The sequence below is a fragment of the Rhipicephalus microplus genome, chromosome 3 (genome assembly GCF_043290135.1).
Source record: "Rhipicephalus microplus isolate Deutch F79 chromosome 3, USDA_Rmic, whole genome shotgun sequence".
Classification (NCBI taxonomy): domain Eukaryota; kingdom Metazoa; phylum Arthropoda; class Arachnida; order Ixodida; family Ixodidae; genus Rhipicephalus; species Rhipicephalus microplus.
Genome location: NC_134702.1, coordinates 239758492 through 239786156, shown reverse-complemented (window position 1 = coordinate 239786156; position 27665 = coordinate 239758492). Strand labels below are relative to the sequence as shown.

Here is a 27665-nt window from a genome sequence, read left to right as displayed (position 1 = left end):
AGTAAGAACAGAGGCCCACAAAGCTTCCGACGTCATTCGAAGAGGTCGGCACAGGGAAATCTTTGACGGCGCGGACCTTCTCAGGATCGGAACTAACACCAGAAGAATCGACAAGGTGTCCAAGAACAGTGAGCTTCCAGCGGCCGAAGTGACATTTCGACGAGTTTAGCTGGAGTCCTGATTTGCGGAAGACCGAAAAAAGTGTTGAGAGATGCTCGAGGTGAGCTTAGAAAGTTGGCGAAAAAACAATGACGTCATCAAAGATAGCAAAAGCAGATTGACCACTTGAAACCGTGAAGAAGAGCGTCCATCATTCAATCTAATGTAGCCGGGGCATCGCATAACCCGAACGGCACTACTTCGAGCTGATATAGCCCGTCGGGAGTTATAAATGCTGTCTTTTCACGGTCCAGATCATCAACTGATATCTGCCAGTACCCGGAACAAAGGTCGATGGAAGAGAAATAATTTGCTCCACTAAGGTAGTCAAGAGCGTCATCTATCCATGGCAGAAGATACAAGTCTTTTTTTTTTCCGTAACTTTGTTAAGATTTCTGTATTGGACACAAAAGCGCCATCTGTTATCCTTCTTTGTCACGAGCACAACGGGCGAAGCCCAAGGACTTGAAGGTTCAATGATGTCTCGGGCAAGCATCTTGTCGACTTCTTGCTGCATCACGTGGCGCTCGGTGAAGAAAATTCGATAGGGTCACCGGTGTATTGGATTTGCATCGCTAGTGTTGATGCGATGCTTTATGACGGTTGTTTGACCTACGGGTCAGTTGTGGAGATAAAAGACTTCTTGATACGATGCAAGAAGGCCACGAAACGCCAACACATGTTCGGCCGGGAGATCAGAGGCAATCATTTTAGTTATGCAGTCTAGTGTACTGCATGACTGAATACTGGCAGATGACGGTGTTGCACATACGGCGGCCACCGAAAAACGTGCGGTGTTGTGTACACGGTGTATCAGTTAAAAAGCACCAAGCTATAAAAAATAATAATGAGTGCTGCGCATGTACAGCTAGCGTGGTATTGTTCCTAGCTGTATCTAGTGCTTCAGATTTTTTTTTATTTGCCAAGCACGGTAATTACCAAAATTTGCTTAACAAACTTTTTAAATACAGAATATCGAGAAAAACGTTTTAGTACAAAACTTATAGCCTTTATTGAGAAATAACAAAATTTTCAACATACAGTAAGATAACGACGCTTGTTACTTATTTCCAGCGTTTGTTTAAAGTGCATGAAATTAAAAAAATTCCAAGCATTTCCCCGAGGGTTAACATGGTTAAGTGCGAATGCACGGGGTGATGCTATGAGGGGTATTTATTAATTCGCACTATTATATTTATTAATCGCAATATGGTGCCTTTATGGTGTAATGGTTCTTGGGAATCGCAATTTGATCACACGGGGGAGTTTACGTTAACTCACTGGCGAATGCCAACGGATTTTAACTTTACTCCCCCTCATAGCATCACCCCGTGCATACGCACTTAACCATGTTCACCCTCGGGGAAATGCTTGAGAGTTTTATTACTGATGATGATGATTAAAGTGTAATTAATGAATTTAAGTGTTGTTTGTCATGAAGCATTTGTACACAGATACGTTATATACGAAGTATTATTTATTTACGCTTCACGACGCGTCCGGACGAGCAACGTCTAGGGCTCGCACCCTCTCCCGCGCGGCACGTTCACTGGCTGGAACGGCTTCGGGAACGTCCACTCGCCGTTGACGATTGCGAGCGGCGTCTTGCGGCCGGCCTTCATCGCCCTTCTCCGCCTGACGCTTGCGTTGTCGTTCCGGTTCTTGGGCCGCGTTCGCGGCTCGATGCTGACGCCTCATCTCGGCCTCGCGAGCGCGCAGTTCACCATGCGCTGCACGCTTCGCCCGCCTGTCCTCGGCCTCGCGAGCGCGAAGTTTGGCATCCTCTGCACGCTTCGCCCGCTTGCACTCGGCCTCGCGAGCGCGCAGTTCGGCATCCGCTGCACGCTTCGCCCGCTTACGTTCGGTCTCACGAGCCCTTCGCAGCGCCGCCTTGTCTTCCAACGTCGGCGAAACCACCGCGGTACCGTCACCTCCAACGACGGGTGCAGTGCTGGCATTCGGTTGTACTGCATTCGTTGTTGATGGTAGCGTAGCCTCCGGGACATCCATCGCACGACCCGCTCTCGACGGGAGACTGAGAGAGAAGGTGGGCGCGCGAGAGAGAGGGGTGCGCGCGCAGCTGCAGCGAGCGAGGAGAGCGGAGGAGCGAGCGAAGGGGGAGGGGGTATAAGGCGCGTTACTGACACCGATATCAGCGTCGCGTCCGTGGCTTCTTCGGTAGAGCGTCGCGCTGCGGCCCGCCAAGTCCTCTTTCTTTTAAAGATAGAGAGAAGACTGCGGACGCCGCCGACGGCGGTGGATGGTGTGGGGTCGCTTATAAAGTGTATTCACACTTAAAAAAAACATGCATGTGATTTCTGCCTAACGCGCGGCGCTTTTGTGTGCCCGCAAATATAAGTTGAACGAATTTGCAAAGGCTTCCAAGTACTAAGGCCGCTTTAACAGGCTATCTGTGACTATGATGGACGTTAGACGATCATTGAATGGTATTGTTCAAAAAAAAAAAGAAACCGAGACAACAAACTTCGATGAAAAAGCGGCCGCCATGTGCAATCCGATACGAGACTGGAGGCAGAGTTCGGTGCAGCGCATGCTTTCTACTTCTTTTCGCGCCAGCGATAAATATGATGGTGGGGGGGAGAGTGACAGTGTGATGAATGAACAACTTTACGGCCTCATAAACAATGTTTAAAATGAACGCTTATTACCGAAATAGCAGCACGTAGTGTCTACAAGAGCGGTAATAAATACACTGTGTGAACTCACACACACACGTACAGCCTGTACCACACTTGAAGAAATCTCGAAACAGGTTGATCGCGGTGCAGCCAGCGATGGTGGTCCACTATGCCAATATTACCAGTAGATAAACAAGTAGCCCTGTGGATATTTCCCTTGGGATTCAGTACGTATACGCTGCCTACGAAAGCGACTAATCTATATGACGGTGCTGAGTAACCTGCCGCCGCAACACTAGCCACGCCAACCTTGATGAACAGGCAAATGTTGCTTTGTATTGAAGGTGTACAGTGCTTACGGCTGTCGTAGAGCATCGTTGAACTTCACGACTTCTTGGCTGTCACAGAGCGCCATGAGTTTGTTCATGCAGTCGTTGTAGCACCTGCGGCAGCTGTGAGGACACTGCGGAAGATGAAAGAAGTATGTTAAATTATTCGATTCGTCGGCATCGCACAACGGTGGATATAGAACCAAATGTCCGATGTACTGCAACGACATCTCCATATCCACCACGAACATTAAAAAAGAATACCACTAAATAGACGCCCATCTTTATCAAGCAAACATCAATGTACGAAGTTTGCTTGAACGTTAGCTTTGGTCTTACGTTTTTTTTAACGGATATTTTTGACATCGTAAAGAGGGAGTTAAGTCATCCTGGTCATTCTGAATGGGAAGTAACTTTTAGTAATACTGACTTAATCAAAAGCATGTGCGCGTGTAATGTGATAATTAGCGCAATGCAGATAATTGCCCTCTTCACAAAGAGAGGCTATCACATGACCACTTTTCCTTTCCAAATCAAACTGCTGTGCTTCTCACGGAGAAGATAGCGTTTGTTTTTAGGCGCTACATATATAACATTATAAATGTCATGCTATGCAGGCATACGTCGATACACACAAGCGAGATGTGCGCCGAGGTGCAATTACTTTAGCGCTGCTGTAGTATCATTGTAACGGATAGTCAACGACTGTGTCTCTATTTTTAATTAGCATCCACTGAGCCCTTGTTTAGGTATGCGTACGGGAGAGCTGCGAGGTGTCAGAAGTGACGAGTTCGAAAGGCCTTTTTTGCATCTCAAGGTATAAGGTGGGACTACGAGGCATACCTAGCGATACTATGGAACTTTCAACCAGTTAAGGTTCTTCAATGTCCTCCTTCAGCCCAAAAATACGCACGTTGTTTCTATCGGCCGTTTGCTTGCTATGGGTCTTGATGACCAATGTGACGCCAGTTAGAGCGACGGGAGCAATGCGTTTGATAGTTTGTTTCTAAAATGGTTTTCTGCGCGGACTGCAGAGTCATACAACTTTTACTTCCAGAAAGTACTATTATAGACCCGAAATAAAGACTACACGGCACACGTTTTTTGTGCTCAGTCTGAGGAATGTACAAACTGTAATGTGTTTTATACATGTCAAAACTGCGCGAAAGACTACTGCAACCAACCTAGATGGCACTGTAGAATGGTGTACACAAAGCGCAGTCTTCATCAATACACCTTATAGTTTGTAACTCTGCATCATGACAAAATCAGTCATTTGTGCACGATGAAACAGAAATTCCTTTCATGCACTAATCATTTCTGACCAGTTGTGACCTCTCATTTGTCAGCATGAGGTCGTCTGCTAACTAATGCAGTATACTCAAGCCGTCAAATAGTGCTGTTGCCGCTTGCGCAATGAATGCTAAAGTGAGCTACAATGCGGTAATAAAATGCAAGCCCATCTTGGTCATAATGACACGTCACTGATTCATCGAAACGACAAAGTTTACGCGAAGTTTTCACACCAGCTTTTATTTTAAATCAAGAAGTTCTAGAACTTTTGCTTTCATGTATCTATCTCCAAAATTATTTTTGCATTCTTCTCCCGAAGATACACAGAACGCCTTGCAGTTTAAACACAACATGTAAAATTGCAATGTAGCACCCCTTTCACGTGCACTTTATTGTGAGTACATGGGCCTCCAGCATTCCGCTTCTATTGAAACTCGAAGGCCGGCATTGAACACGTGACTTTCGGTTCAGAGGCTGCGCACTTCAGTCACTGTACAGTACTACCATGATATGAGAGCCATAAACGTAGAGAAGATGGATGCTGTTTTAGGTGAAACGGTGGCTTTTTATGATCAAGAATTGAACTTTAACGAGTGCAGGTCACGGCAGGTTCGTATCATTGAAAGTGACAGGTAGTCTCGCTTTCACCAGCAGGTTCAAGTTTTCTTGAGACAGTGCGACCATAGAAAATGCCTGGCCTGCGCAGAAACCGTAGCGCAGAGACAACGAAAGCGAAAAGAACGGCATTTCTGGAACTTATTGTAAACTGTCTTGAGAATAGAAATACAAAAATCTTGCAAGTAACGCACAAAGGCATTTATCCTAAATTTAGTCAAGTTTGGAAGCACCCACAGTGCCATTATTCAACATTCTGTGGAGAAGCGAAGTACACGGTTGGAATTCACAAGGCATTATGTGTATTTTGTTTATGGCTTGCTGATGCCGATGAAGAATTTTGGCTGATCTCTTTGCAATTAGTTCGAATGACATTCAGTGACCCACTCGTTACGCAATGCGTATTGCGTGACGCCTGGTTCTTTACTCACCACGCTATGTAGATAGGTTTACGTGCTTCTTCCCGATATTAGCCCTGATAAGTTCGGGGTGGCGCCACCTAGCGGGAAGCTTGGGTGACGTCACGGCACGGACTCTTCGATGTCCACCGCAGCGCCCCTATATCACAGACACTAGAGAGTTTTAGTACTGCGAAATGGTGCTACGTACGCATCACGCAAGCGCCTTGCGTTACGTGGCGTCGTTTGCCACTAATCGGCTTTTAGTATGCCGTAGTACCCGCGTACGTAACGAGCGTGAAGCCTGTTGCGCCATCTGGTAGATCAAAATAGAAGCACGTGTTGTTGACAGCCAATGTGAGCCAATCCAAGTGTTATAGCCAGATTATGGCCATATTTTAAGCCACAAAGCCGGTCGATGCTTGCCTTCGATGCCGCCATTTTGCAAAACGAAATGTCCCGCTGTAGCGAACTTGTTCGAGAGCGGCGCGATCCCCTCATACGTACGTACGCACGCATCTCATGCGTGCGTACATGCGTGCGTACGTAGCGGCCACGTACGTAACGCGATACGTGCGCGTTGCGGTCTGCGCATGCGCACTACGCAGAACGTGGTGTCCTTACGTACGCAACGCCGCCACGTACGCAGCGTACGCAGTACTAAAACTCTCTACTTTTAGTTGGGCGTACGTAACGTGCCCCCGCACGCAGCACTGCCACGGGAGAAAAGTGCGCATGCGCAGCACGCCAGTGCGTACGCCAGAAAAAAAGCGCGGCGTGCGTAAACGTGACGAGGCGGAGCGCACGTGGCGTGACGCTCCCGCGATATCTCGATTGAAATAGGAACCAGATAGCGAAAGGCAGCGATGACGTCGAATGCAGAAAGCAACAACGCCGGCCCATATCGAGTATATTTTACTTTGAGGGACGACGTTTTGCTGCTAGCGGAAGTACAAACCAGGGATCCGTTCAGGCATCCGGGGCAGTGGAAAACGACTGCTTGGCGCCTAAGGGAACTTCCTGAAAAAAACTATTTACAGCGCACTGCGTGCGCGAGTGCCTGAACCTGTTGCTGGCACGGTATTCGAAGAATAACAGCCGCTACCGCAGGAGCGGGATGTTTTATTTAAAGTAAAAAGCTGTTTAAAAGCTGTTTTATTTCCAATAACATGGGTCCAGTTGAACCAAACTTATCTTGGTATGATCAATACGGTGAACTAGAAGTGTCGTTGAGCACTTCGCATGCAGCGTACGCAACGTATCCTGCCGCTTCCGTATACGCTCGTTACGTACGCCCAACTAAATGTGCCTAATTTAGCGCTCCCTTGGTCCGCTGTTTGCAATCACTTTCTGCTCGTTTAAAGATGCTGATGAATGCGACAACAACCGAATCGGTAATATTTCTGGGAAAAATAAAAAGTTTACCATCGCTTCTGCGCAATCGTGCACTCGGTGGTATAGCCATGTGAAAGGGGTGAAAGCGTCTGTGTCACTCTGCTAACTCCTATCATGGATTCCATTCCTGCCCACGGCAGCTGTATCCTTGAGAGTGTGAAAAGCAAGAACACGATTCTGCTTAAATACAACGCACTTTTGACTGATAATCATGCGATTTTGAGACGCAAAACACTATATTCACATTAATAGGTTGAGCAGTCCGTGGGTAATTCGTTTAGGAAACACGAGTCTTTCCCCTCCTCTAGTGTTACTTGTATCGGAAGAATTCACGCATATACAGACAGTAGTTTCGACAGTATCAAATCTCCCAAAATATATTCCGGAATGTACTCGTCTAAAATACCACCGCCGCTGTTGCGTCTGTTGTTCTCATGCCCTTGCTCACTCAACAAGTTGTTTAGTTTCATGTTTCTCTCACAATAATTTTGAAGCTTCATTTCACTAAAATTATTGAGGTTAAATGAGGTTGAGGTTGTGGAGGAAATTCTTCTTGCTGTCAAATTCTGGCTTCGTGGAGAAATGTAGCAACGGTGCCGTCGCGCTCGTAACTACCAGTTTAGATAGCCACTTCATAAATTAGTTTTCCTTGCAATTGATTAAGTGGACATGACGTGCGAGACAAGTCGTCAACTCATCACGGCTAAGATTGTTTAAATATTACTTGTGTCACATCGCTGAGTGCACGATCGAAAGTGTTCTTGCGAATTTCTGGCGTTTCTGTTCGAATCATTGCTATGCGGTGCTCCAACGTGAAGGGAACATTATCGTTTGTGACGCGCCGGTCGATCACCAGAGCATTTCACGAAAATCAGAGTATAAAAGACTACATACTGCCTAGTGACTGTTGAGAAGAAACCTGTTCATATGATCCGAAGAAAAAAAAACGGACATATCTCAACGTTTCTTTAAAAGTTTGTGTGTGTGGCAGTATTATATTGTTAATTTGCTGAACACGCTAGGTGAGTGCTTATGACAGTCGAAATCCTGCGAAGTCTCCTGTTGGATGAAGCGCCATCCTGTCAAGTCATTTAGATTATTCGCAGATGCAAGTGTACCTTGCTTGGTAAAGCACGATGTATCTAGTGTATAAAAAAGGTATAAATTTGTTTGTGGTACTTCGGCACACATAAGTTCTGAACCCGAAATCTATGACTAGTTTTAATCATGTTAACACCACTCAGCATATTTTTTTACAGCTAAAGTTGTTATTAGATCAGAAGACGGGTCAAGCGCGGCGCCGTAGTTGTCCGCTGCCGCTACCGCCGGTGTCCGTAACAAGTATAGAATAAAAGAAGCAGTAAATAAAGAACACCAACAACAAAATGGGATTTGAATCCGGGTCCACTGCGTGCCGTCTCAGTATTCTACCTCTGAGCTACGCCAATGCTTGGAACACGTTTCTAAACCGACTTTAGGCAGGCTTGATGTCGGGAAAAGAATCGCGTTAATATGAGTAATAAAGCGTTTTAGAACGTCAAAGAAACAGTCAGATGTCACATCATGAGAATTGCGTAACGAGGGGAGTCGTGGAATGCTCCAACTCATTAGAAAATTTGTTCTTGATCACGTAATAACCGTGGCGTATACCCTTTTCAGGCATCATTCTTCATCGTCGTGAGCCAAAACATAAAAACTGCACAAAATTACTACCAAGTGTGTAGCGGATACCACGCCTGTCCAAAGAATGACGATAGATAGCATACTGAATGGCGGACTACTACAAAAAAATTATGATTTTTCATGGCGTAGTGGGTATTTAGCAGAGAGCTTGTAGCAGTTAGACAAAGAGTGTTTCAAAATTACTCTGCAGGGCCATTCTTATAGATTTTGCTGTGACTGTGCAGCGCGTTTCGCGTAGGTCTGGCATTTTTAGCACCCTTTTCTTGGTTTACGCAATGAAGACGGCGGTCTTGTTGCCCTGCGACACGATTTTCACAATAAATCTTCTGTTCGGATGGAAGACTGCCTACGCTAAGTTAAATTATGAAAAAAAAACTTTTTTACAGCTTCGACAAGTTTCACTATACTTATGAAGCCTTCCACCTTGTACGTTCAGACATTTGCGTCATTAAGTTTAAAAGTAATCGGTAACGTTTCGCTAAAGAGTGGGTAAACGGTGGACGCAGAAAAAGAAGGCAAGCGGCGGCGGGGTGGGCAAGTCGCTGACGTGACGTCAAATCGCCTCGACCGCAGCGATGCCAGTCACGGGACCAATTACGCCTCCACAAAGAACTTTCGAGCCCTCGCACGGCTTGACGTGAAATGAGCACTTTGTACATTATCGAACACAGGCAGTAAATAAAAGAAACAAAGAAAAACAAAGCACCGGCATGGTTCTGTGGTGACATACTAGGATCTCACATATAGCACCATGATCGAGTACTACTGCCTCCAGGACAGTCTTTCTTCGTTTTCTTTTTCAAATGATTTCGAGCGATAGGGCCTACAAGGACACAAATGGCAGAAGATAACTAATACGCTTAGAAAAAACCTTGTAATCTCATAACCAAATTTGCACTTACCTATAGCGCAGGAAACAGACAACATCGCACCCAATCAGTAAGCCGTTTGCGTGCGTGTCGGAATGTTTGCAGTTTTTTGCGACGAGGTTTCACTGCGACCTGCCTTCATTCAAGTTTCACCACTCGATCGTCACTGGAAATTGTTGGTCTGGGGACCACTTTTGCTGTTCGACCGGTTCTCTTGCCTTGAACCCCCTCCCTTTCCACCTTGTCTTTTTCTAATAAAATTTCAAGATGAACGTAGAGATCAAGAATGAGCGATCCAGGTAATGGATAATGCTAGTGATTTTGGATCACGCGACCACTTTCATAAAGCAGCTTCATCAAGCTGATGTTACACAGTGAGCAAGTTTTTGATAGCCTAACTTTTCGGGGTAACTTAGCTTCGGAGAAGTGTTGGTCATGACATGGAGTTCATAAGGAAAGACAGCAGCATCTTTTCTTCAAGACCACGTTAACAAAAAAAACTAATTTCTCTACTGAAAAAGTAATCTATATAGGTTCTAGCCTACGTTCCCTGCCACCCCGTCTACGTTCCCAATATTTTTGAGCAATACACTAACAATGCTGTAACGAAGAAAGAAGTCACGGCTACGCAATACAAGTACAAGTTAGAGGAGATACATCACGTTACCCATAACGCTGGGTGAATATGACAGTTGTGAATATGACAGTTGCTTTGAAGAAGAAACACCTTTGAAAGCGTGGCGAGGACTCGATAAGAGTAACATATTTATTTTTAAAATCAGTTTTATTTTTATTTTTTAAGTGAACTGAGAAGAGCCAATAAAAAAATACTGATAAAATGGCACTGCTTAAAGCACTCTGCCGGATGTCGAGTAGGTACGAGATTTCATGTACATATAATGCATTATTATGAACAGCTCCAAAGACCATTGGCTGAAGTATTGGACGTATTTTCCGAATGTTATGCATTTAAAAAACAGGGCTTTGCCATCCAATATTTAGAGTATGGTACATTATGAGCGCCGATTTATCCCTTCAGCAACAACGCACTCTCAACATTTTAAATTCTTGTGAGCACAATGTGTTCTCTCACAATGAACTGGCCGCTAGAACTGTTATTTATCGAACATACTAAAAATTGGCAACCAATGGGCTAACACAGCATTTGGACGGACATACTAACGTACATGCAAAGTGTCCGAACGTAACTCCACCCTTGCTTTTCATGACAAGAGCCTTGTTTTCTCGTTTTCTTTAGGGGGTGCCAGCAATTTTTTTAGCGTGATCAGAAAGCGCTGCCTATCGATTGTCAAGGCTCCCGAAAACATGCAAGCCTATTATTACTTGAAGCACGCGGCATGGAATCGACAATTCTCAAAGTCAGCTAGAAACATCTCCTACTTGCCTCTACAAGTGATGCCATATGCCGAAATCACTGTGGCATAAACCAACCCAAAGGCCACGGCCATTGCCTGATTTGAAAGGACACTAAAGAGCAAAGCCATTTATCGCATACTAGTAAAGTACAAATAGGCAATCCCGAGAACTAGATTTACTGTATATGCTACCTATAAAGTAACAACAGGACGCTTCTTGAACAAGAAAACGTGCAAAAAGAAAATGTGGGTGGAAACGCCACCTTGATATTTCCGCACGAAACAACGGGAAGCCCTAGATATTGAAGGCGTCTGCTGGTGCCTACGTTACTTGCAATCAATAAAAATGTACATCGTCATTTGTGGGTGCCACCACCTCGCAAAAAAAAATATCAGGGAATTTGACAAAAATACGGAAATGCGAAGAAATGTCATAAAAATAGAAGAAATGCATTTTGAAATTTTCTTTCGCACGTGAAAAAACTTTGTCACGAAATTCAAAAACGAAACATTAACCCTGATTTTATATACTATTAATAAACTCGCAATAGTTCAAGACATGTCATTACAGTTCTCAGAGTAAATTTTGTCGAACTAAACGAAGCCATTGTTTCTTTTTAGTGTTCATTTAACCTGCGTAGTTATGGTTGGTGCTATCGTACTGATAGTAAGCCGTACGCTTGACGAAGAAAAAAAGGCTGAAAGTCAATAAAAGCGCAGAGGAAGGGTCGCCTAATCTTGTCCTCCTGCCACCAACCTCCCTGCGTAGAATTTTTAAGCGTTTCACGGCATTCTATTACTGAGGCAACAAGCTCTTTTAATGAAGGCATTTCTGGATTACTTGGAAAAACGCTACAGTAGTAAAGATAAAATGATAAAGATAAAATAGAAGTGCAAAGCACTGAGCTGATCTGCTCATACTGCATCTGGGCCTTTAGAGGCGAAGCTGCTCTGACTAGCCTGTCCATCCGTGTTTCCGTGCCAAAGCGCCCCACGAAGTTCCCCCCGCTGCCGTTGTTGGAACGATCCCAAGTAGGTCAAGTCGTACCTGCGCGTTGACATCACTCTCTTCCTCACCCGCAGCAGCTGCCGGCTCCTCCCAACACACCTAGGTTGCATTGCTCCTGCACATGCTCGCAACACACTTCTTTCTCGCTTCACCCTCTCCACCACCCATAACGCTCGACCTCACGTCGAGGGGAAACACTCTTTCGGCTCATTTATCTGCGATAAAACTTACACTGAACCCTATCCGTCTCATGGGTCTTTGCGTTTCAAGTGAACGTTTACTCGGGTGAAAGCTACACCGAGTTTTGCTTCAAACCTGTCTTGCAGCACCCGCGTCGACGCCCGTTTAGCCGGGCGAACGGCGTGTGCACCGCTGCTGCTTCACATCCCATCATGGTTCCCTTCGCAGCGATAGAACATTTCTGTTTTTCAATGAGCTCTTGTTTTTAGCCAGAGGAATCCTGTTCGAGAGGCTGCACTGATTTCTTGGCCAAACTATTATCTCTTAGACGCGGCCCACGCGCACCAGCTGGAGCTACATTAATGAAACGTACATACACAACATTAAATTAAAGGTACGCTTCGCAAGTTTCAAAAACATTAATAATAAGGCGAGGGTGCATTGATCAGTGTCTCTGCACTATGGCACTGAACAAATGACGCGTCTGCACGTTAAAGCCTGCTCAGTCCTTTTAATGCCGTCTTCATTCACTATGGCATGCACAGTTGACTGATAAAACTGATACCACTATGATGTTTGAACTCCGGCCTCTTCACGAAAAACCAGCAGCGCAATTCACTGAAGCTTCTTCAAGGTTTCAATATGCAATAGCTAGCCGCATGATATCGTGGGGGGCATTGCGGTTCCTTAGACCAATAACATATCGCAGTATCCTGCGAAGGTAAGTTCGCCTACTTACACGTACGTTGCCACTCGCCTGCAGGGCTGCAAGTTCCTCGTCTTCGGCACTTCGGCCCTGAAAGTACAAGTGTTACCGGCGCGAAATGAGCGAAAGGGACTATTCCTGGTGACACGAACTAGCCTATCTTCAAGAATTTGATATAGACGAGGTAATTTTCAATAAAACTATATGATAGGAAGCATATTGGTACAGCTGCATTCATCTAAATAAAGTCAAACATTTCGGCCATACTATGGAAAAAAGTTGTTTCTGACGCAACTACCTTATAGATGGCACTATACGATAATATATTTTACCATACTCAGCAAGTATCGGCCGAAATTTGAATAATTACCAAGTACTGCCATGTAATATTTGTTTACATTTTGTTTATTAACTTGCAAAGTTAGAATGTGGATATAGACATTATAATGTATGATTCATCACACATTATCGAAAGATCGCGAAAACAGAGAAACTGAAAAACATTCAGGGGTAAATAAACCTCACATCAAAGAAAGCTTCCTAGCACAACCTTCTCCTGAACTGATCGAAGGGGCCTCAGCGTCGCCTTTTACGGTGGTCTTTTCTTCTAGACCACCACTTTGCTTCCGGACAAGTTCTGTTCTCTGCCCTTCCTGACACAACAGCAGTTGGTAAAGCATACGGAGTATTTTACATCAAAAATAAGTGGCGGAGTAGTGAATGGGCCGAATCCACTTGCATTTCACGCGGGTGTTGCGATAATCACGACCGGAGCCTCCCTAAGGCCGAACCACACGCACGTTAGTTGAGTGCAAACAGAGTCACGTTAGCCTGCACAGCTCAGGCGTGAACCGCGAGAAAGGGCAATTTTCGCCCACACACTACGCTCGCAGGCGTGCGGCGGTGCACGTTCACTCCAAGCAGGCAGGAATAGTTATAGGTGGCACTTCGTACTCAGCTTTGCCTTTTTGTGTGTGAGTGTGTGTATAAGCGAAACTCGAAGACATATTGAGCGCTAACAGACAGGGACTCAAGAGAGAAGACAACACTATGCGCTAACTTCAATTTTACTTCTAGGAAAGACATGCCTATTCATATGTGCACGGTGGCACCACCAGTTCACTCAATAATGAACTAGAAAAGCCTTCGCTGTCCGAAAGGTCGGTTGATGGTGCACACACAAACGTGACCTTTAAGATCTGGAGAGGCCTTTTCAGGTTGACTATTGGGTGAACTGGTGGCTCCACGGTGCACGGATAAATAAATTATTGCTTCCTGGTTGAAGTTAGCGAAAAGTGTTGCCGACTCCCTTACGTCCCTGTCTGTTAGCGCTCAATATGTCTTCGAGTCAGTACTGAGATGTTTATGAGATTCAAAATGTTTCATCCACTTCGTTTTCTGTAAGTAGAGCTGATGCCAGACAAGGGCATATCACAGCACCTAGCAGGGCAAGGTAAACCTAAGTGCATACACGAATGCAGTGCACATCGCTGCTGCGCCCCCGACGCGTACTGCACCACTAGCAAGTGTGGCAAATCCAGAGAGACCTGAGCTCACGGAACGCTGCTTCCATGTACCGCTGTCCATTGATCAAGCTGATGCTGCTAAGAACCAGTTAGCACAACGAAGAACGGCCAGACGAACACGAGCAGACGCTGCGATGTACACGATGCACCGTGCGCAACAGAGTGAATGGTACTTGTGAATATAATATCATAGAATGAATTGCGCTGTATATATATAAGAAGAGCTTGAAAATGAATGCACATGTCCGTGAGCACACTTTCGAGCAAACTTGTTGAGGGCATAAAGGGCACAACGTGGCACTCTACTACTGCTGGCTGTCCGGCCCAGATCAAGGAGATACCCCCAGCCTCTACACAAAAGCTCTGTTCACGCCTCTGGGCGGTCTGGCTGGGTCATATTTGGGACACATCAAGCTACACACAAACGGTAAAAGGAAGTCTGCGGCACTAGGACATGTAACATACAACGTTGCGATTTCTCATGCCACAGTACAAAGTACACAGCTAGAAACCATTTCACCCTTAATTTTTCAGTCCGTTAAAGGTCACGCCATAAATAGTTGGACAACAGCGACATTCGCATCAACCAGGGCTGCAATGTTGGTGCGCTAAGCTCACAATAAAAACTATTAGGCGCGATCAATATCAGTTTCATTTCGGTGTCTTGTGTCACTGAACGCGCCACAAGGTGTAATGATAACTCAATAAAATATAGAAATAAGAAAGACAATAATACTAATATTTGTCAGCGTTTAGCGCCCCGAAACCACCATAATATTATAAGAGATGCCGTAGTGGTGGGCTGTGGAAATTTGAACCAACTGCAGCTCTTTAAAGTGTACCTAAATCTTCTTAGCCCACCTGCCTTAAAGATTTTCGCCTCCATCGGAAATTCGGCCGCCACGGCCGAGATTGAATCCGTGACCTGCAGTTCAACAGCCGGACACTGTAACCACAAGACAGCTGCCGCGCCGGTCAAAAGAAAACGAAGAAAGTTGAGCAGAGGTTGCAATAAAGGGCTATGAGATTCAAATGACACCATTTCTTTTCAAATTTTACTGCGGCATAAACTTTAGGAAATTAGGAGACCTTAAGGTGGCGGTCTCACTCCGGCGGCACGAACACATCGTTTTTGTCACTTTTCCAACGGACGTGGCGGCTGTTCTTCTTGTCCTACATAGTTGGTTTATGAGTCATTGAAACGATTAATTTTTGTACATTTTAAAGATATCTATTAAAAATAAGTAAGCTTTTAGCATTTGGGTAGGGAAAGCCAAGAATAAGCGCTGGTTACATGGTTTGGTCTGGCTGTGTGTCAGCAGTGACCATTTTCTGAAAAATCTGCTGCAGTTACAGCACTGTTCTTTGCGCAGAACATTTAGGACATATTTATCTATTTCCTCAACGTAGCAAATTATTCAAGCACTTTTACTGTATTGCTGATTAGCTTTTGAAAAGAGCCAACTTTAGTAAATGTCGATGCGGACTATCCGGCACCTATTCGATAGAGAAAATTCATTTTCTGGCTGTATATAGAGGATGGCATTTGCCGTTTGAGTGCTCAATTTAATTTATGTACGCCCGCTCACTTTTTAATTATATTGATCTAAATTGGGCAATATTCTCATTAGATAGACCTACCGTGGCCCATTTTTGCGGAGAACTACTGAAGTTCGTTAGCTGAATTTGCACGTGGATAAACTAGAACCCCTGATCTATTTCCTCAACGTAGCGTTTTTCAATAAAGCAAGCAGAAATGCGAAACAAAGCTCGCAAATTGTCTTAATTTATCATGCCGTAAACATCAACAAAATCGTTGTTATCTTGAAATAGCGCTGAAATCTAAGCATGCATAGCCTAAAATATAACAGTTACGGTCTCCTGGTATACTTATGCACACGAATCGCACACAAGAACTGCAGGAATATTGAGAAATCTACATTATTCCTATCACTACAACGAAAATTGTCCCCTAGCGCCACCTAAACAGCAATAAGAAAAGCGCTGAATTTGAAGGTTCTCTGTCTCCCCGAATGCGGCGCGCAAAAACATTTTGCCTCAGGAGAAAACGTTTTTTCTAACTTCAAACCATGCACCGTCATCTGTAAGCCTTCCTCCCTTCAGAGTCTCATAAGGCTGCGTGGTACCGCGGGAGAGCGTGAAAACAGGTGGGCAGTATCCTCCGAGAGGATGGGGTGAGCGTCTTCACGGGAAAAGAAAGGCCGAATTCTTAGAAAGTCCCTCTTTTATGTGTGCACATCTTTGTCGCCCTCCTCACCCCCCACGCACTATAGCGAAAAGCGAGGGCTGTGCGACGACAGTCAGAAGAAAGCAGAAAAACGAACGACAAACGAGCGATACCAGCGAACTGAGCAGACGTGCGTGGGTAAGGTATTTGTGAATATCTTTGTAAGGTAAGGTATTTGTGAATATTTGTGAAGAGAGAGAAAGGCAAAGAAAAGGCTTATATGCTACCCTACACGGGGAGGGGGAAGGGGAAAAAAGAATAGAGAAAAATGTCAAGGGCATGCGGCACCTGCTGACAATTCGTCATTGGGAAGTCTGCCGTGCGGAGAACTGTCAATGCGTCAAGATAGCAGCTCCTTGACTCGTTAGCGTGAGTCATAAGGCTGACGTATAGAAATACCCAATCTTAGACTTACGCCTAGTAGCTCGAAAAGAACAGAAACGTTTCTGAAAAGGATAAGTTTATAAGAAAGTGTGGTGACATCGGTGTGCATAAAACACGCTTACATGAGTGCGAAACATGCGCTTCGCATTCATGTAAGCAATGGAAGGCGCATTGCACTAATGCGTAGGAAATGGGCAGTTTTGTGAGTGCCGGTCGATTCACGGACTGTAACCCTCTTTCGCTACAAGGAATTAATATTAGCTCAAGAAAACAAAAACACTCGATAAAGAAGTGGGACGAAGCAGAAATGTCGGGAGCTGAGATATTCCTGCCTCCTGCCACTCCTTTCTCAAGTCATTGTTATTTTGCTCGCGCTAATATGTACCTATTTATATAGTGGTTGATGACGCAGAAAATTGTGCGAATTTCTGTTTCCCATGCTCGAGGCATGACTGAGCTAATGAGTTATTTTTTTTTAATTCTTTTACATAAACCAACTCGCCCAGCTACAAGTTGCTGTAATCCGATACTCGCTCGCTGTAATCCGACACCACATGGTAGCTGCGGCGTACAGAAGACAAGAGGTCCTGCAAACGGCGTCGCATCACCTTTCCGAAACGCGCTTGCAAAGTCGATGGGCTACTCTGGCATTCGTGTAAAATTGATTACGGCCTGACAGCTCGAGGCAACTGCCAGTCAGTCGGCTGCCAGCTTGGACGACTAACTAACTTCATTCAACAAGAGGCCGGCACGCCGTCTCCGCGGTTGTTGGGAGTTGGGTCCAGTTCGTCTTTCCTCGATAAGAAAGCACGTTTGCGTATAGCCGGGCATCGACAGTTTGCCGTAAGCCGGCACGGCACGCACAGCGTTTATACGAATGCGACAACTGGCGCATCACGACCATGTAAACGAGGGTAATGCGCTAGAAAGACGTATCGCACAAATGCGCCAGGCAGGTCTGGATTTCAAGGGGTAAGTCGACCCAGAGTACTTTTCACGACAAAAGAACGCCGACCACTCGTCGTGTTGGCCTTGTGTGCACTTCTCGCACACTACAAGACAGCTGCGAGGACAGAAAGCAAGAGCTTCTCGGGACTAAAGTCCGCTAAATTTTTCTCTTTTACCTAAGTAACGACAACTGCCTCCTCTCCCGACCCTCTCTCACACACAGCCGGTGTCTGCCGCCATGTGCTTCCTAACTAGGAAGGCTTCCAAAGTCACGTACGTATAAGTGAATTAGCCACGCGCCTATCAGTGAACAATGTGCGAACGCGACGCGCCTTTCTCCTCCAGCTAGTCCCCCGTCAATAGTGAGCGAGGAACGCGTTTTACCAGGTGCTGGAAAAGCATTAGGAAGAACATGGCCACCGCAAACGAGCGCTCCACAATGAGATTCCTCGGCGGCGCTTCAAAGGCTGTCGGTACTTAGCAACGAAGAGAAAAAAAATGTAGGGGCTTTACGCGGGACAGTTCATGCGCTCCATGTAAATTGTAGCTTATCGCACTGCTTGTGGTGCGCTGCCGTTGCATTCTGTCGCACTCATGCAAACGCAGCTCGAATGCGGTACTGTTTCCTACAGGAACGTCGTTTAATTGCGATGTTGGGGAGACAAGGGTTTCCCGAAGGTCTGTGGACTGACCAATCCTTCCATGGGAAGAAGGGGTGCCCAAGGTGACACCACTAACACCTGAATAGTCTAGATGGCCTCGCACGGCAGGAGATGTGGAATAACAACCACTATGCTAGCCTGAAGGTGCGAGGCAGCATGACGAGGGGGGAGGCGGACTGAGTGAGGATGAGGACGGACACAAAAATGCGTGCTCAGCACGGAAGGCGACAGTGCTGTAGTAGCGTGAGACACTAGAGATAGAACGCATTTCTGCCGCATCCTCTGGTGTCCACTGCTCGCGTAGAGGGCTTCTTTAGAGTTTGCTTAGCGTGCGCTGCGAGTGCGTGTGGGAGTACCTGCAGCACGAGTGCCTTGCCGGGCTTCACATGAGTCATGACAAATCATAAGGATAGAGCTTCACGGAAGAAGAAGAGAGCCGCCATCGCGACATGTCGAGCACGGGCAGCAGCTGCATTTTCACACCATTCAAGGTAAGACCATTTCGATTACTGTGGTTTATTTTGATAATAAAAGCGCGCAGCTACAGCTGCAAAAAGAAAAAAAAACATTATAGAAGCCTATTCTTGATACGGTGGCGAGCTCGTTTTTTACCCCGGACGCAATGTGGGCTCCGTAAAGGAAAGAAGGGAGCAGAAGGCAAATTGTCACGTTGTGGGCGACATTCTTTCTATGATCAGCTTTACGTTGCCAGCTACACTGCAATACTTTACTCTATTTCATGTTGACATGTTAGTTTTGGCGGCTATATATGTGCAAAAACAAATTCGTTTGAACTTCTTTTGCGGCTTCAGGTGAACAAAACTGTCCAATGCTATAGCCCGTACTTTGTCGCTGCAGCGCCTTTAGGTGCGTGTACAGGACGCTGGACACGCAGTCATTCCTAGATAATGCGCGCCAGTGAGAACAAAGTGCTAAGACCTGCGGACGTGTGGAGTCTATAAAAAGCCTTGTTTCTTTGTGTATCTGAAATGTCACTGCCGTGTATCAAAATGCTGAGGGTAGGTGCTTCTTAGCGCTGTGACGAGAGGTCTGGGCGAATCAGGACCTACAGCACGCTGTGTGTACGTCACAACGCTCCTGCTTGCGTGTTTGTCTGCTTGGGCGCCTTTTATTTGTCGTGACCTTGGGCTCCGTCTATCTTTCTGACCTGCACTTGTCTGATCGAACAGCATATTTGCGGGTGGAACACTGAGCAGTGGTGGCAAAGCCCGGCATTTTTGTCTGATGCTGCTTTTGTCGCAAGCACGCGGCGTGCTTGAGAGCTGAGCACTGTAACTGAGAAAGTGTTCTATAAAAGCTAGACTGTGCTCAAAGTAAAAAAAAAGATGTAAGATGCACCCAATCAAATGATTCTGTACACACAAGCGCTTATCCCACAGCGCACGGACACGCGCACACACAGCGTGTCACATGCCCTATCCGCCCAACCATCCTCTCAAAATGCTATGACGCACTTGTCAATCCCTAATGGTTCCTATTTTAGCCCGGCCACCCTTTTCTACCGTAAATATGCTTTTTTGGAAACAAAATTATTTAATTTATATATTGATATATTGATTGATTGATTGATTGATTGATTGATTGATTGATTGATTGATTGATTGATTGATTGATTGATTGATTAGGTTCATGGAAGGCAGCACAAACGCCTGTATCGTCTATCTTGCCTTTCATCGACATTCAAGCAACCCATAGTAGACGACTGTCGGGAGAAATTCTTTTCAGTAATTATCCCGACTGAGAAAAGGACTCGCCCTTTTTTTTTAGTTTTGCATCGGTCCCTCACCACACCAGCTTATTATTCATGCCAGCTTTGGAAGTGTAGTTGCTACGATCCCTGTGCATCTGGTGCTAGCTCACTAACCACATGATGCACTTTCCTGTAAAATTTTCAGGAAGGCGAATTCGCCGGAGAGCAACAGAGAGCAACGCCAAAGCGCCGCCTGTACGCCATGCTTGGACGACAGTGGTTTTGCCAGAGAGGATGACGCAACGTCTGAATACTGGGACAATTTCGGCATCGTAGAAGAGTCGCTGCCGGGCCTGAGTCTGGAGACAAGCGTCACAACTCAGCCAGAGGAGCCGATCATCACCGGAAGACGAGTTGTGTCGCTGGCCCATTTCGTGAACGCTGTTCGTAGTCTCGACGACCACAGCTGTCCTAAGCTGACTGGACGTTTTGCACTCGTGAAAGAACGGAGAGTGGGGCTCTGGTCGGAGCTCACTTTTACCTGCAGTGAATGTCAGGAAATCAGAAAGTTGACGACTGACCCCGTCACAGAACCAACGTCCCTCACTGACAAAGCAAACGTAGGAGTCAATGATGCTGCTGTTTGGGCATTCATGAGTATCGGATCAGGCCACTCGCAGTTTGAGGAAGCAATGGCAGTCATGGAAATTCCTGCTATGAGCAAAGGGGCTTTTCTACGCCGGGAAGAGTTCCTGGGAAAGGTAAATAAGCTGATAAATATTGATTTTCTCTTTCTGAAGACGATGGAGGATGTACAGCGCTTTATTTTTAGTAAAATTCACGTGAAGCGACAGTGGCACGTGCATGGCAAGCGTTTTGAACGGGAGTACGGCACGATGAGAATTTCTCTGCAACATTTCGTCGTATACAACGAAACGATTGATCATGAGATGTCAGGATTACAAGTGAGCCAGTAATCGTCCTGTCTAGGAGCTCACTCACGCATTGACGCAATTACAAAGTGCGGCATCGCTATTGTGAAAACAATTTCGACGTTGTAATCTGCTGTAATTTTTGTTTTGTTGCAGTGCTGGAAAACCGTCCTTCTTGACCAAATGATAAAAGCCGGAAAAGAAGAAAAAAAAACTCGCGGAAGAAGCTGGGACTTTCTGTGATGATGGCATAACCCCCTATATTACAGTGATTGTCGATCGTGGGTGGTCACACCGCAGTCATGGACACCGGTATTCCGCCAACTCTGGTGTCGCTGTGATTATAGGAGAACGCACGAAGAAGCTCCTCTACCTAGGAGTACGAAACAAGCTGTGCAGCACCTGTAAGCACTATTCTAGGACGGGAAAGGGCAAGAAAGACCATGTGTGCTACAAGAATTGGAACCAAAGCTCAGGGGCAATGGAGTCGGATATTATCGTTGAAGGCTTCCAGAGAAGCGTGGAAATGCATGGTGTGGAATACCGGATATTCATAGGGGACGGGGATTCGTCCGTTTTACATCAGATACTCACGAAAGTGGAGTACGGGCGCTTTGTAAAAAAGAGGGAATGTGCAAACCATGTTGTGAAATGTTACACCACTCGGCTCTATGGCATAGCCAAAGAAACAAAGGGCAGTTCAGCTTTCCTAAGTGGCCCTAGGATTAAGCGGTTAAAGAATGGTGCACGGAAGGCCATAAAGCACTACGCAAACATTCTTAGCGATGTACAGGGTACTGCACAAAAGCAGCGTGCCCAGAAAGCCGACCTTACGCGCCAGCTTGCGGGTGACCTCATAAATGGCCCAAAACATGTTTTTGGTTGCCACGACAGATGCAAAGACTACTTCTGTGATGGCACCAAAGGTGACAACATTTATGATGGCATGCCTAAGGTGCTACAAATGAAAATAGTTACCGCTGCCAATATAATTGCCGAAAAAGCTGACCGTCTTGTGACAGATGATACAAGTAATCTTGCCGAGGCAGTCATGGCACTGGTAGCCAAACTATCTGGTGGTAAACAGATCAACAGATGTCAAAAGGGCTCTTATGAACACCGCTGTTATGGAGCTGGGCTCAGCTTTCAGCTGGGGCCACAGTGGCACTGCACCACATCCAAGGCTGTAACCTGCAAGAGCCCCGCAGCCGTCTTGAAGCGCTACGCAAGCAAGAAGACGGCTCAGAAAGCAAACAAAGAGTCTCTCAGAAGAAAACTGTTTGAAGAAAATGGCCACCAGCAGCATAAGCGCAAGGAGTCTACAGTGAACGACTCAATGATTTATTATGGTCCGAATTGCCAGCAGCCAGACATGCCACCAGAGCAATATGCCGAGAAAGAACGGCCTGTTTTAGCAAGCCTGCAGGTGAATGAGAAACAGCAGATGGAAATTGAGAAGGCTACTCGAGGACAGGCTGATAATCCTACATGGCATTTTGAAAGAAACATGCGCCTAACGGCGTCGAATTTCTATGCAGTATGCCGAAGGAGGGAGTGGACACCTTGTGACACGCTCGTGAAGACCCTGCTCTATAAGAAAAATTTCACCAGTGCCGCTCTTGAGCATGGAAGACAACACGAACGTGTTGCACTCTGGTTATACGAGCAAGAAATGGAAACTGCTGTGCAACCTTGCGGATTATTTGTTTACCCAGAGTACGGATTCTTGGCGGCGTCGCCAGACGGATTAATTGCGAACGACGGTATCGTGGAGGTGAAGTGCCCATTCACTGCGAAGGACATGGAGCCATCCGAGGCAGCTAAAAAGTACAATCAAAGGAGCCAACTACACGAACCACCCAAATTGAGCTGCTCTCATAACTATTTCTACCAAGTGCAAGGCCAGCTGCATATCACTAATAGAAGTTTCTGCCACTTCGTCGTCTGCACGTCGAAGGGCATCCACGTACAGCGGATCGAAAGAGATAATGACTTTTGGAAATTCAGAATGCTTCCACAACTAATCAAATTTTACAGAGACTGCATGTTACCTGAAATTGTAGATCCCCGTACTACGCGCAGCATGCCCATACGCAGACCACAGTGGAATGTGAAAGCAATTGAGTCACACCAGCAGTCTAAACGAGCTTCGATGAAGAACAAGGAGGCAAAGCAGAGTGGCGACTCGAACATTTTCCACAGCCTTGAGTCGTAGGACTGCTGGGCGCGTGCACTGTCAAGAAATTCACCAATTGTGACGACGCTACCTAATGGTGATTTTGAGCGCACTTTCGTGTTGGGGCAACGCCAAGTGCGTCTGTAGTTTCGGCCATCTGCAGTTGTAGCTATTTACATATTTCCACGCAAATTGCCAGTGCTCGAGCGTTACGCATACCACTTTGTGCATTGCAGGCGTCGTGAACCAAGCGAAATGCCGAGAGCCCCGTTACGACAAGCGAAGCCAGCCGCAGTGCACGTGCCAGCCCTGCACGCGCGCGAGCTTCTACAGGGGGGGGGGGGGGGGGGGGATAGCGTGACGGAGGAAGAAGGCGAGGTTAGAGGCCAGTGGCGAGTGACATCAGCAGACTCCGCGTTCGCTCTCTTTCGTCCTTGTTCGCTCTGTTGGTTACGCCGACGACGCCAACAGGCGCCGCCGCTCAACGCAGCAGTACGTGCGTAAGAGCTTCGATATAAAGAACTGCACATTAGGAGAACGACCTTGTATATATCGAATGGCAGATGCAGGCTCAGATTTGACGATAGCAAAGACTCTTTCTGGAACAAGCTATGAGGTAGCAGTTCACTTCTTTGTGTCGGGTGTGTCATCAGCCATTCACGTGCGTTCTGCAGCAGCAATGACCGAGAGACATGACCACAGAAGCGCCAATGAACTTTTGTAAAAAGTTCGTGTGTGATATAGGATAACGGAAAATAATAATAAAACATACACCTTCATTCTCTGCTGTCACAAGTTCGCATCTGAAAGTCGTGATTATATGTACTTTTGCTTTGTGCGATCTCACATTTCTCTGAATGTATGCGTTGTAGTTGTGCGGGCTTTTTTGTGTGTGTGATGTTCAGGTGTCTTCGTGGCTGTAACCAAGTGCTGCCGACGCTCGTTTCGTACTAAATAAATTGTCACAACAACGTGTATTAACTCAATCTTGCTTACTGCATGACAGCCCTTCATTGCATAGCATATACACAACACTAAGACTCGTTGCTTGAAGATATGTTAGCCGACATAGTTATTTGAAATGACCAATCATGCATCCAAAAGCCTTATTCAGTGCGACAAGACCTTTTCTTCAACTCCTTTGCAACTATTGTATTTGTGTACTCATGTTTTTGCCTTGCATGCGCTTTACGAACTCGAAATGGGTACGACATAGAAGTAATACAAGCAGCGGCTGTGTAGAAAGATGCATGGGAGATGCACTGTACCATAAGTCGTCCCCTCCCTTGTTGCACTCCTGGGAGGTTTGTGTGAATCCGCCCCAGTTTTTATCATGAGATTTTATAGAGCTTGAGGTAACGGCCTCGAATCTACGAGCTTGCAGTCAATAACTGATTTGGGCGAAACGATCACTCTTCATGTTATTGCCATGACCTTTACAGGAAAAAAAATGATTTTGAAATAGCGTACGCCAATAGAGAAGTCGTTCCTTGGACAAGGGAATAACGCACCTGGACCATTCAGGCCACGCATGTGGGAGTCTCGCTCATACGACACACAAGTGGTAATTGCTTCATTTTCGTCATAAAGATAGTTTGTCGACTAGTCCGATGGTTTGCGTACGGCAACGTGATAAATAAACGCTGCATCAACCAAAAGATGAATTCATACTAGCCTGCTGAAGTTTCAATTCTAATGAAATAAATTACGCTACGTATAGTGGGGAAAACTAATGATTATGCAGTCGGCACGTGTTGGGCACCGTGAGTCACAGCGGCCGCACTTCTTAGCACGCGATTTGCCTAACTACCCGTTTTTTTGTTTTTTTTTTGAAAATTTGGAAGCTTAGGTCATACTGGGAAGGAAGTATACATAGTCAAATATAATTTGCCCTCTCCTATCCCACCGAACCGCATCATGCTCCAGCAACCCCAATTATTTGTAGAACGAACTGTTCCGTCGAACCTCGCATGAATACTCATAGTCCAAGTCTGATCTCTATTGTATACATTGTTGTGACCTCCGCGATAGAGTTTTTCACTCAACCCCGCATTCCGGCACTGTATGGAACGTAGAGCAGCTCGCCAAGCAGGCTACCGCAGGGGTAGCCCGCAGGGGTAGCAGCGACCGCAGGGGTCAGGGGCTAGTGAGCATGGAGAGAGATGGAGGTGTCGTTGAAGGGGAGAAAAAAAAAGCCCCTGCTCAGTGCCTCATTTCTTCGAACCGTGTCAGCGCGATTTGCACCCCCTCGTCATGGAGTGTGGCGCGCCGGCACACGTGTGGCAGTTCACCTCCGAAATGTTGGCCTTCCAGTCCTGACTTGGTGGCGCCGTCTGGTATTTTTTCCAGAACTACTCGCAATGGCGACAGTAGGCGACAGTATGGCGACAGTAGAACCGCCACCTTAAAGCTTCGCCTTTAGGAGTCACCACGCGATAGCGACATCCTACATGTCCCTAGAGCATATTTCAAACAGTACATGCTACATGAAACCTTTTCGAATTTGTTATGTACCCATCACACGGCCTTGTGGAATAGGCTCAGTAGCGTGTGTGCCTTTTGTAGTGGAGTGCCGGCTTTTAACCACGGAGCTATTACGATAATTACATGTTCTGACGCCCTTTGGCAATGGACACTTGTACCAAGCATTATTACTACTGATATTTCATGCTGCATTGCAAGAATATATACTGGACGCGTGTGTTCGTGAAGAATGAAAGCTACTTTCACTGCATTTCCAAGCAGAGGAATCTCGGTTCACTGTTTTCACAAGCACAGGTGTTGCCGTGTGCCACACCTCTGCTTGCCACACAAACGACTTGGGTTCAATCCCCACTAGGGCCCCAACAACCCTGGTTCAGTGCCCACTGTGTTTCATGGTTGTTTCATGATTTGTTTAGTTTATTGGCAACGTTCACGATTTTTGGGTCCCGCGTAAGATGATTTTTCGCTCACAATTAACGAGCCCGGCACCGGTATTTTTTCTGAAACGAACACTTTAACAGTAACGCGTTCAAATGTGAGATGTGCCGCTCATATATGTGTAATGTGTCGGACCACTACAAGTAGTATGTAGCCACAAAAATTTTAATGAGACTCCCACTTGAGAAAAGACGCATAAGGTTCATAAGAAGCGAAAGAAGCTAGAGAAGGCGCAGAACAGCTGACACGACTATTGGCAGCGTCACTTCAAGCACTTGCATCAACACTCCGTGGCGTCATGTATTCATGCAGTATCAGCATGACCTCACGTGGATGGTGTTCGACTGCTGTCCCAAACGTCGCGGAATCAAATTCAGGCAGCGGCGGCCGCATTTTCAATGGAGCTGAGAACGCTAGAGGCCCGTGCGCTTACTTTTAGGCGCACGTTAAAGAACCCCAGGTTACCTACATTTTCACAACTACCCATATATTTAAATATTACAGTGATATTCGGACGTCAAACGCGAAGTGTAATACTTTAGTAAAACGTATGATTAAACGTCATAAATTCTGAAAACATTTCCAGGTAAAAGAAATTATTCTGGAATTCATGAAATCGCAACGGAGTGCAAACATCTACAAGCGCAGGGTTCCCCTTCATGGATGGAATGCGTAAATTTATCTGTGCGCCCCTCCCCTTCTAATTATTAGTACGAGGCAGGCTTTCCAACCACCTCCTCTAAGGAGACTAAGGGGGGCAGCTGCCTTCATGCAAACGGTGGTTTATACCAGAAGTTCACTCGAACCACTGGAAGGTATGGTTTTTAATCGAATAATACATCATGGAAACTTTTTGTTAATCGTTTTCTCTGAGTGCCTCTTGAACAGTACCAAATACACGGAAAATGAATCTCGAGTTTGAACAAGACGGACCCCTGTGCCCGTGGGTTAAGATTTCAGTGCACGTTAAAAAACGCCGGGTGGTAAAAATTTCTGGAGCCCTCCACTAAGGCGTGTTTCATAACCATATGGTGGTTTTAAGACGTGAAACCTTACATATAAATCCCTTCAATAGGACCCATGTGGTGCTGCACAGATACGAGTGCCGGTGATGGGCACGCACTGACCGACAGCGTGGTGCTCTTTGCTCGTGATCCACTGCAGACGCTACTGATGCCCTCCTCCTTTGTGCGTGATGGCGACGAGGCTGAAGTTGGTGACCGCTTGCTCTGGAAATAGGGAAAAACCAAAGGAACATAACCATCTTTGAAATCATTTCCAGCTGAACACAAAATCATTGCCAGGATGTGTTACGTGCAGCGCTTTTTCATCTTACTGACCTTAAAAACCCTAAGCAAGGGCGACACACGAGGAGAATTTTAAAAAAGCAGTGTGTCATAAGAAATGACACAATATAAAATGAGGTGGTGCATTACGAATGAAAAAAAATGGATCCTATATACCAACGCTGAAAAGTGAACTATTGTAAAAAAAGAAAGAAAACT

At 46.0% G+C, this 27665-nt stretch overlaps 2 protein-coding genes across 9 annotated transcripts in view; one reads left to right on the top strand and one right to left on the bottom strand.

Moving 5' to 3' along the window:
• Window positions 1–27665, bottom strand: part of LOC119168997 (serine/threonine-protein kinase haspin homolog) — a 133872-nt gene that overhangs the window by 34351 nt on the left and 71856 nt on the right. For 3 of the 8 annotated variants that reach the window (XM_075890841.1, XM_037420162.2, XM_075890845.1), the window contains 3 exons: window positions 27288–27389; window positions 12685–12741; window positions 3158–3261 (listed from right to left, as the gene is read on the bottom strand). In XM_075890841.1, coding sequence (XP_075746956.1) covers window positions 3158–3261; window positions 12685–12741; window positions 27288–27389 — 263 coding nt within the window. The remainder of the gene's footprint in view (window positions 1–3157; window positions 3262–12684; window positions 12742–27287; window positions 27390–27665) is intronic. The other 5 variants (XM_075890842.1, XM_075890840.1, XM_075890839.1 and 2 more) reach the window with 4 other exon arrangements.
• LOC142804178 (uncharacterized) lies at window positions 21353–23471 on the top strand. The gene has a single exon (XM_075890837.1). The coding sequence runs from the start codon at window positions 21544–21546 to the stop codon at window positions 23275–23277; it is 1734 nt and encodes a 577-aa protein (XP_075746952.1). The 5' UTR covers window positions 21353–21543; the 3' UTR covers window positions 23278–23471.

Coding starts and splice junctions, on each gene's coding strand:
- LOC142804178 (XM_075890837.1), top strand. CDS start 21,544: ATGGAGTCGGATATTATCGTTGAAGGCTTCCAGAGAAGCGTGGAAATG.